This window comes from Mandrillus leucophaeus, unplaced genomic scaffold (genome assembly GCF_000951045.1).
Source record: "Mandrillus leucophaeus isolate KB7577 unplaced genomic scaffold, Mleu.le_1.0 Scaffold9, whole genome shotgun sequence".
NCBI lineage: Eukaryota > Metazoa > Chordata > Mammalia > Primates > Cercopithecidae > Mandrillus > Mandrillus leucophaeus.
In genome coordinates, this window is record NW_012109807.1 from 7,391,759 (window position 1) to 7,402,827 (window position 11,069).

The window sequence follows — 11,069 nt, forward strand, 5'->3', positions numbered from 1 at the left end:
AAAAAAAAAAAAAAAATTAGCCAGGCATGTGGTTCGCACCCGTAGTCCCAGCTACTCGGGAGGCTGAAAAAGTTGCTGCTTCAGAAAGGATACCATATACCAAATTTTTTAGAGGCCTGGAAATCCTGCCGCCTTACCTTAAGGCAGAGCCTCTGCTTTATATCGTAGGTCAAAAGGCAAGGAAGCTGGGAATTTACACTGTACTACAGCTCGTTGCCTCTGGGGAGACTGTGTCCTTTGATAGCCCTCAGCTTCCAGACTTAACAGCTACGTCCCTAGTGTCATACAGGGTGTGGTCCACCACTGGGGTCCCACCCTGGCCCCTCAACTGGTCATTACAGAAGTTTTTCTGAAGGAAAAAAACAGTACCTTAAGGCTGAATTTTAATAGGCACTAAAAGAACTAACCATCACCAATCAGAAAGTCAAAGTGAAGTGATGAAACGAACCTGTCCCATGTAGGTGTGGTTGAACATCTCTAGAAACGGTGTAACACTGAGGATTTTTGAAACGGTTCGTTTTAAATCTTCCCGGATACAAATAGCTCAGTAATAATGCCAAATGTGCGTCTGAAAACTTCGTGGTTCTCTCGTACAGGGTATTTAGAGTTGTGTGTGAGGGGGTATGTTAAGAGTGATTCCTGAGAATGCAGATGAAAAGTGGGCTCTCCTCTCGGGCAGTGTGTCCTGCATCCGGGATGGCCAGGCTCACCTAACACACAGCATGTGCATGGAGGAGAGAGTGCTGCTGTGGATAGTGGGACTACGGTGCACACTGGTGTGGCCTGGGCCAGGCTCCTCCACGATGCAGCACCAACAGGGCAGCCCCGATCAGACCCACTGGCTCTCACACGCTGTGGCAGATGTGACCAGGATGAGGCACCTGCCCTTGCAGGGCTTGCAGGCAGACTGGCACACACACAGCATTAAGACGGTCTGCTAGAACCCATGGACGATGTTCTCAGGGAACCAAGAGTCAGCCTGGCTGCCTGGCCCTGCAAGAGGCTGGGGTGCAACCCAGTGCTTGCCGTGCTTTTCTTATCACAAGAGCCACGAGGGCTCACTGTCATGGCAGAATGGCTCACTGGTCTCCATCAGCTCCGGGGTAAGGGTTGACCAAAATTCTCCACCCCTCCTCCAGCAGGAACAGTGATAACAACACTAGCAACAACCACATAACAACAGCAGCTATTGTGGCGGCAGCAGCTAACACCGGGTACCGCACTAACGGCTTTCCCTGGATTCTCACACAATCTTCACAGCCATGCTGGGAAGTGTAGACAGTGAATGTTCCACCTGACCTTCACAACCACACTGAGAGGTGTAGACAGTGGCTATTTCACTTCACAATCACTGACATAGGTCGTGGATTATGTCATGGAATCTTCACACCGCACTGGCAAGTATAGATAGTGGGTTATGTCAAGAAATCTTCATGACCACAGCAGGAGGTGTAGACAGTGGGTTATCTCATGGAATCTTTACAGTCTGACGGGGAGGTGTAGAGGCTTCTGTTTCTTCATTTTACACCGAAGTGAGTCTCAGGGAGGTCCTGGAATTTGCCCAAGAGCACTAGCCTGGGGCCCTAAACTAGCTCTGCGGGCCCCAGGGCCACATCGTTAGCAGCTCCGTTGCCCTGGCCCCAGGGAGGAAACATTCTTCATTAGCACAGCCCGTTGAGCCCAACCCCAAGAACAGGGGCCCTCAGAAGTTAGTGCTGGAGCAACGTCCTTTTCAGAATCGATGCTGGACTGCAGGGGGCATGTTAAGGAGAAAGAGGAATCTGGAGAGGAACAAGCTTACCACCTGCTCCTTTGAAGGAATCCTATCCTTAAATGACATCATACTGTTTTCTCTGATCCAAAGTTGGTGTCCTATGAGTTAAACGGGAGGAGCTCTGTTGCCGTCCCGGCTTCCTGCACCCTCTGCACCATGCCTTCAGAGGAGTCCTGCTGCATCTGCCCTGCAGCAAACCAAACTTGCTACCCTTCCTCCCAGGGCAGCTGCACTGCACGGGGAATCTGGCTCTTCCACAATCCGCAAAGGCGCTCACACAGACACAGACCCGGAATTGCTGGTCCCTGGCCTGTGAGAAATGCTCCTGGGCTGTTTGCTGCAAACCCAGCACACTTGACAGCTTGAACTCATTGCCAGTTGGAGAGGAGAAGAGATGTCAGAGTCTTTAGCCAAATCCCCGGGAGATTAAGGTTGTCTGTGTATGGAGGCAGGAAGAGGTAAACAAAAGAGTGTTTTCAACTGATTTATCTGAGCTGAGGCCACATCTACATTATCCCGGGATTAATGACATTTGAACATGTTTAATCTCAGAAGCTATTTTGTGGTGCAGCCTCGACCCTGAATGTTCATGCTTGAGCGGTCACGTTGTAAGGTCTTTGGCCTCTGAAGCCTGCCTTTACCCCGCACATTGCCAGGGGCTTCAGCCCCTTCTCCTGCCCTCCCCAGGTGGAGTATGGTGCTGTGCAGATCCCAGAGCTCCTGCACTGCCAGTGTGGGTGCCAAGCACAGGAGGCGAGCATACAGTTCGGAGAGGCCTGCTAGGCCCCTGCCACAGAGCAGGGTGGCTCATCACACAGCTGCTCTGCCTGTGCTCACTGGGGACAAAGGCGCAGCATCTCTGAGTCTCAGCACTGTGGAAGGTGATGCTCAGCCCATCACCCCTTTCTCAGCTTACCCACTGGGAGGCTCCAGGTGGAATCTCAGGCATCTGTGAACTACATTAGGGAGTTGGAGTGGGTTTTCTGCCTTTTTCCTGGTGTCTGGACCCCCATTTGCCATTCCTGCACTCCTCTGCCTATGAGGGTGGCCCTGGACAGTCCCTGTAACAAGGTCTGGAGATTACAAGGGTCTTGCATTCCTGACAAGGAAAAAGGTGAGAAAGAAGAGAATACAGAATAAAAGGAAAGACCGGCAGTTGCAGGGAAAGAGGCAGGAACTAAAAAGGAGAGAAATGGTGGTGTGGTCATACACTGGCCCACTGCTTGGTGACGCTGCTATTGCAGGTTGCCTTACCCCACAGCAGCACAGCCTGGCCCAGCCAGGGCACCCACCCACTCCTGTGGGTCTGCATGTGAACACGGACACACGCTTACACACACAGTACAGCTGGAAACATTCCTACCCCACAGACAGGCAGCAGCAGGTGACCTTTTTGTGGTCGGGATGGAATTCTGCCAGCATGCTCTTGATGTAAGGAAAAGAAAATTTACCTCTTGCCAAGCTCAGCGTTTAGAACTGTATCTGCACATAGTCTATGGCGTGTGTTTGTTCGGTAGTAAGAAATGCTTATGACCAAAGGTATACTTCAGTGGGGTAGATGGTCAGCTAGCAAATATGTCTAGTACCAAACACAGTGAGGCAGGTTTCTCAAGAGGTTGCAGAAGACTTAGGAGAGAGACTGACCAGAACAGACTTGATGGAGGAGGTAGTGTCTGGGGGCCCTAGTGAACCAGCAGGGAGGATTCTAGAACAGGACTTCCAAGCCCTTGTCAACTCTCTTGAGCTGTGGCCACAGCCTCCCTCCTAGCGTCCCAGCCTCTCGGCCCTCCACAGTCAGACTGATTCTCCACACAACCTCCAGAGTGAGCCCATGGTTTAAAACCCCCACAGCTCCCCCATGATGGACAAAAGAAAAAAAAAGACAGAAAAGACCCATCCTTGGGACTGGTTTACACAACTCCTCCACCTGCCCCCATCGCCAGCCTGGAAGATTATTCTCCAGATCCCAACCCAGAAGCACGCCTACTCCCACTCACCAGTGATAGGCCCTGTGTCCGCATAGCCCTTTGTAAATTTTAGCATTTTCGTTTCTACCACAGTTACTTGTTTGCATCTTGTCTCCCCAACTAGATTTTGAGCTTTTTGAAGGAACAATTTGTTGTTTATTTTCCCACCTCAAATATAAAGCAGTCCTTGCCCATAGCAAACACTGAATGAATGGAAAGAAGAAAGGTGAAACAGGAGAATAGAAATGCTGGGCTCTGGCTGGGAATAGAAAGTAGGACTGGATTGTACACTAGGAAGTATTAGTAATTTCAGCAGTTTTGCCTGTTGGATCAGGAGTAGAAGAGAGAATGCTGGAAGGAAGCGATGACGGCTGAGGGTCAGGAGCAAGCAGGAGTTCCAGATTAGGAAAAAAACTCAGACAAGGACCTGGAGAAGGGCCTCAGAGGCTGGAGGGATGCCTCAGGGGGCAGGCTCCCCCAGAGAGGATGTGCAGATGTGCAGCCACACCAGAGCTGCAGGGGTGAAGCAGGTTGAGTACCAGGTTTGACCTTGGGATTTGGGGTTTGTTGGTTGGGAGGATGCAAACAGTGGTGTCAGCTCGTGGCTGGTTCAGGAAGTGGCTGACGAGACAGGCAGAGGCCATTTGAGCTAAGGGTAGAGGAGAAGGGAGAACTGGGCCTTCAGGGGACAGTGAGGCTCCATGGAGACTTCAAGCTATGGAAGACCAAAGCATTCTGCACAGCTGCAGAGGGAGAGACTGAAGAGTCAGGAAAGGGGTAGGATGAGTCCAAGAGGTGGAGCAGGATTCCCAGGGGGCCAGTCCGGTGGAGGCCCCAGGGAGCAGCCAGAAAAAGGAGTGGGAGGCGTCCCTGGCTGCCAGGGCCAGGGGAGATCCTGGGTGTGTGAGGCTGAAGGCTCTTCTCGCTCCCAGCAGGAGACTGTAGCTTGCAAAGCAGTGGCCACCCCTCCTAGTACCTCCTTGTTGACTAGGGCACTAAGGGAAAAGAATTCCAGCCTGAACTGGAAGTAGAAACAAAGACAAAGTGAGTAATATCCTCTGCACGCCAGAGCAAGGGGTGGAATACATCAGGCCACAGAGAACAGTGACGTTAACTCCTCCCGGACATCTGCATGTGTTGCTGTGAAACGGTGCTGTTGTCACCCAGCTGACTCAGGCGCACTGTAGAAGGGAACCGAGGAGAGGTGCCAGGTGGTTGGAGATCAGTTTCAGCCTTTGTTTTATCCCGTGGCAGGCAAACTCCAGAAGCTCATGGGGAACCTTGGGTTCTATGCTTTTGATGTACCTGTAAGAAGCCACTTATTGGCCAGGGGAGGTGGCTCAAGCCTGTAATTCCAGCACTTTGGGAAACTGAGGCAAGTGAATTGTTTGAGCTCAGGAATTCGAGACCAGCCTGGGCAACATGGTGAGACCCCATCTCTACAAAAAATTCACTGGGCGTGATGGTGCATGACTGTAGTCCCAGCTGCTGGGGAGGCCAAGGTGGGAGGATCACTGGAGCCTGGTAGGTGGAGGTTGCAGTGAGCCTTGATCGCACCACTGTACTTCAGCCTGAGTGTCAGAGTGAGACCCTGTCTCAAAAAAAAAAAAAAAGAAAGAAAAAAAAAGAAAAGCCACTTATTTAATCCACAGATTTCCTTTTTCTATTGATGAAGGTAATAAATTCTTATTGTAGAAAATATGAAAATACAGAAGAGTTGAAATGTAAGAGGAGGGGAATGATCCACAGTTTCACCATCCAAAGATAAGCACAGTTAATACGGAAGGAGAGTCAACAAAACATATGGTGTGTTTTTTAGTTTTATTTTTATATTTGAGACAAAGTCTCACTCTTGTCCAGGCTGGAGTGCAGTGGCGTGATCTTGGCTCACTGCAGCCTCCACCTCCCAAGTTCAAGCGATTGTCCTGCCACAGTCTCCCAAGTAGGTGGGACTACAGGCACCTGCCACCACGCCCGGCTGATTTTTGTATTTTTAGTAGAGATGGGTTTCTGCCATGTTGACCAAGTTGGTCTGGAACTCCTGACCTCAGGTGATCCGCCCGCCTTGGCCTCCCAGAGTGTTGGGATTACAGGTATGAGCCACTGCACCTGGCCAACATATGGTTTCAAAGGCACTATTTCTTTTCTCTCTAGAACATTAAGGAAAGCAACTGTGACCAGCCTTTGGTGTCACTCTCTCCACAAAGGGAAGGTTATGCTCACAGTTGTTAGAAGACAAGAGGTTAATAGTGCGTCTACAACATTTGAGCAGGAAGCGGGTAGTATGTCCACAATGACAGGATTATATTAAAGAAATTATATCTATTTGTGTACTTATTTTTATCTCCTTCCAGAAAGGATTCCTAGGAGGAAGTTGGCTTAAGTACACGCAGACCCTATAGAAGCAGTTGCATTTAATTTTTTGTGACTCAGACTAGAGGAGCATAATCTCTCTGATGCATCTTTAACGAGAAAACAAAGTCCGCTAAAGAAAGTAACGCTCTCCCAGACCCCCTGCAACCCTGAACCAAAGCAGTAATGTTCACTGTGCGGGAGACACAAAGCGTGAAACCGAAGAGGGAACAGGACTGTTTCTATAATCTTGTGCTTTTACCCAACAGAAAAGGGTCTGCCGCCTGCAGCAACAGGGCCTGGAGCTGATGGGCAGCCTGTGCCACCCTGGATCACCGTCACTCGGCAGAAGCGGCGAGGGACCTTGGACCAGCCCCCCAACCAGGAAGACAAACCTGGGACACGGACCCTGAAGTCTGAACCAGGAAAGCAAGCCAAGGTGCCCGAGAGAGCCCCGTTGCTTAGAGCAGATGCTTTCCATTCTGTGGGTGCAGGAGGGAGCAGCCAGCTGGGGCTGGGGCGAGGACCCCATAAGGACCACATGTCCTGCATGGGCGTCACAGGGACCATCACCTGTGATGCTTGTGGATGTGTGGTCGAGGGCCAATGAAGCAAAATAAATGACTTGCCAAATCCTAACCTCCATGGTGGAGCATTCTGCCTGCCTTTGCACATGCTGAGCTGTTGGGATACAGGGAAGCACGTGAGTCACTTCGGCGGTGCAGACAGCTCTCTACTCCCTGCCTCCTTGGCAACGCAGCAGCTCAGCATCTAGAAAAATGAAAGGAGGTTAAAATAACTTCTGAGTTAGACACACAGCAATGATGTCAACAGCTCCATCCCAGCTCATCATGCTGTGAGGAGTGAGCCCTGCTCTTTGCTGCTCCACCGGCCACATGCTGGAGCTCCTCATTCCTCACCTGGGGCTGCAGGGCTGGAACCTGTGGTTTCATTTTGCACTCTGAACCGAAGGCAGCTTTCACCAGCCCAAACAACTATGCCTAGAATCAGGCCGAGACTCACAATTTTTGTATCCCCCAATAGCACCATGATAAATCTGTGTGTTTCAGCCATGTGGGGAAGAGAGCCTGAGCCTGCAGTAGGACCTGCTTCCCCTCGTTTTAACTAGAACCTCCACTATACCCAGACTCGAAGACCCTCATGCAGGCGTGGGGCATTTAGAAAACAAGTAGTAACCAGTTTGGGACATCTGTAACTATACCAACTGTCATAAAAATCACAAATCGATTCTAAACAAATCATCTTCACTGCCAAATGGGATCCCTGCCATCTGCCATCTGGCCCTGAAGCCAGGTGTGGGGACAGGAAGGAAGCCGTGATGCATGCGTGTGCCAGGATAAGGCCGCGTGCTGGTCTGAGCACCAGCATCTGACCACTCAGTGTTAGTGAGCTGACACTAGGGTGCCCTCCCAAGAAAGTGCCAGCAGTGCAGGCATCTTGGACGGGCAGCCTTGCAGCTCCTTCACTTCGGGTGTGTTTGCCCCTGTCTGAATCACTGGTGACTTGGCAGCGTGTGTCTTGTGTCCCAACAGGAGCCTGTGAAGCAAGCTGACTTTGTCCGCAGCAAGTCTTTCCTGATAACCCCTGTGAAGCCCGCTGTGGACCGGAAGCAGGGGGCAAAGCTCAACCTCAAGGAGGGGCTGCAAAGAGGAATCTCTTTGTCCCATCAGAACTTGGGTATGAAATCTGCAAACATGACTACATACTTTGAAATCATTTTCCTGGGTCGTTCCTGCAGTCCGGGTTTTGGTTTGGTTTGGTTTTTGCGAATTACTTGCCACCTTGAGTTTTCTACTCAGCTCTTACAGAGATACAATTTACATGTCATAAAACTCATCCATTTTAATTGTACAGTTCATTAAGTATAAGGTTGACCCTTGAACACACAAGTTTGAACTGTACAGGTCTACTTAAATGCTGACTGTTTTCCAGCCAAACCCAGATGGAAAATTACCTGTATCCTTAGGATGTGAAACCTGAGAAAACAGAGGGCCATCTTTTTGCATATGCGGGTTCCACGGGGCTGACTGCAGAACTTGAGTATTCATAGATTTTGGTGTATGCAGGTGGGAGAGGTCCTAGAACCAATCCCCGGCATACACTAGGGGATGACTGTATATTGACAGTGAGCAGGTATGTATTTGCAGAGTTGCACAGCTATGATGACAATCTAATTTTACAATATTTCCCTCACACTAAAGAGAAACCTCATGCCCATTTACAGTCACGTCCCACTCCCACTCCTAGCTCTAGGCAACCACTAATCTACTCTGTCTCTATGGATTTGCCTTTTTTGGACATTTCTAATGAATGGAATCCTAACGTATGTGCCCTTTTTAATCTGGCATCTTTCACTGAACATAGCATCTTCAAGATATGCCTTTGTTGTTGCATGTATCGATATTTAAAAATTTTTAGGCCAGACGCCTTGGCTTACACCTATAATCCCAGCACTTTGGGAGGCCGAGTCGGGCGGATCACCTGAGGTCAGGAGTTCAAGACCAGCCTGACCAACATGCAAAACCCCATCTCTACTAAAAATAAAAAAATTAGACAGGCATGGTGGTGCATGTCTGTAATCCCAGCTACTTGGGAAACTGAGGCAGGAGAATCGCTTGAACCCGGGAGGCAGAGATTGCAGTGAACTGAGATTGCACCACTGCACTCCAGCCTGGGTAACACAGCAAGACTTCTGTCTCAAAAAATACATATATATACACACATACATACATATATATACACAAATATACATATATATATACAAAAATGCATATATATGGAAATTTTTATATTTTTTTAATTGTGGTAAAGGCACATGACAGAATTTACCATCTTAGCCATTTTTAAGTGAACAGTTCAGTAGTGTTAAGTAGACGGACACTGTTGTGCAGCCCATCTGTAGAGCTCCTGCCATTTTATTTCCAAAGTCTCTCTCACCTCATTGCACTGCCAGAATTGTTTGAACTTGTTCGTAAGTCTTTTTATCACATAAATGACATATTCTAGGCCCAAATCTTCCTTGCATGTTCACATATTATTGAATTTTCTGTTCGAGAACACAGTTAAGACCTCGACGTCTATTTCAAGAAACGCAAGAGGCTTAAGGGAAAATCCGAAGTCGCTGCTCATGTTTCTGTTTGTTTTGTCTCCCTTCCAAGCAGCTCAGTCTGCAGTGATGATGGAGAAGGAATTGCATCAGCTGAAGAGAGCCAGTTATGCCAGTACAGATCAGCCATCCTGGATGGAACTTGCCAGAAAGAAATCTCAAGCCTGGAGTGACATGCCCCAGATTATAAAATAGGTGGGCAGTGTGCTGATAAAGCATGTCCACTACCCTGACAAGCCACTTAGTTAAAAAACTGCCAGTATATTGTGGCAAACAGACCGTGAAACTTAAAGATTGATTTTATCATCAAGTTATGACGAACTTGGGGAAGAGGAAGGAACCAGGCAAAACAAAGAGGATCAACACACAGCCATACTCCTGGGCCAGAGGGCCCAGAAACAAGAACAACACTGAAAGATCCAGGAACCAGTTCCTGTGCCCAAAGGTACGTGTGTCTTTTAGAATTCCCTTGATGAAGAAGCCTCAGACAAGAAAGAAAACAGAAATGAAGTTGGACGCGTAAGTAGGACACCCAGCAAAGGCTAGAAGAGAAGCCGTTCTAGGAGAAGGGACATCTGTGCTTCCAGCTGACATCAGCCCATGTCTCTGGTCGCTGTCTTGCCTGTGGATCCTGTCTTCTCTCATGTTTACTACGAGGCATGACATTCATGGCGAAACAGAGATGCCGTTTCCAAGAGCAGCTATAAAACAATCTGTTTTCCTAAAGGCAGCCACTCTGAGAAGGAGATGAAGGAACATGGCAGGGTTCATCAATTCATAGACTGTTTCCAAAAATAATTTTTAAACTTTTCCACTAGGCATCTGTGTCTTTAACCACTGCACAATGCATTGCCTGTTTAATAAAAGGTTTCAAACATGCCTCTGTTCTAAGTGTAAATGTTATTTCTCCTCAGATTTAGAGAACATTCTCCAGCGCTGAGTTTGCTTCATACATGCCTCATTTAAAATTCTGAATTGGGTTAATTGTGGAGTTTGAGTTTTTGAGGGTTTTTTTTCCCCCCAGTGAGAATTTTGAAGACAGACAGTAATGTAGGGTTTTAACTCTTTTCATCTATTTAGTACGACATACTGAATATATAAAAATTCCTTAGAAGTTATCATTCTTGAGCATCTAATCAATGGAACCTGCATATTTCTGTTGAAAGCTGGGTTGCTAGTGCATCAGCCAGTCTGACCCCTGAATGTGGAATGTGGAAAAACCAGGCAGAAGAAAAACATATTTGAAATCTCAGGATTGTCTTGGTTATATAATGCCTCTTTACTGTTTAAAACAGTTCCAATTTGTTCCTTTGAACAAGGTAGTCTCCATGGGAATACGTATAGCTGGGGGCATTTAGCCATCAGAATCAGTACAACTTCATGATATACTATAATTTGATTTTATATACCCTAGGGCCTTGCTACTTTTATTGTATTTTCCATCTTCATGAATATTATTTTTCTAGCTGTTAGTACTACACAAGTTGATTGAGCCTACCTTTATTCAGAAAGTCCTGGGTCAGTTTTTTCCCCAACCAAATTGATTTACTGATTGCATTCTCTTAGAGAACGTCAATACTGAATTCCATGGTGAATATGCTCTAACACAAGAACTCCATCCATCTAGCCTTGCTCCCAAAGCCAAGGCGTCTGTGAATTGTTTTAACTGGCAAAAATCATGTTGGCTATTATTAACCCCAAACCATCATTTCTCCTTAGCAGGTGATTTCAGATGAACCATTTTGAGGCAGCAGATTTCACTGCAAGATCAAAAGTATTTGGTTTGGTTTTGTTCAAGCAGATGCTGATATTCTCTGTGGATTTGAGGACTTGGTTTAATTCTCTCTGA

At 47.9% G+C, this 11,069-nt stretch overlaps 1 protein-coding gene across 1 annotated transcript in view; it reads left to right on the top strand.

Moving 5' to 3' along the window:
- Positions 1-10,099, top strand: part of KIAA1211L (KIAA1211-like ortholog) — a 76,591-nt gene extending 66,492 nt beyond the window's left edge. The window contains exons 12-18 of the mRNA XM_011969673.1: positions 169-290; positions 544-621; positions 1,941-2,086; positions 2,462-2,655; positions 6,363-6,549; positions 7,625-7,791; positions 9,276-10,099. Of these exons, the coding sequence (XP_011825063.1) occupies positions 169-290; positions 544-621; positions 1,941-2,086; positions 2,462-2,655; positions 6,363-6,549; positions 7,625-7,791; positions 9,276-9,415 (1,034 nt within the window). The 3' untranslated portion in view covers positions 9,416-10,099. The remainder of the gene's footprint in view (positions 1-168; positions 291-543; positions 622-1,940; positions 2,087-2,461; positions 2,656-6,362; positions 6,550-7,624; positions 7,792-9,275) is intronic.
- Positions 10,100-11,069: the final 970 nt, after the last annotated feature.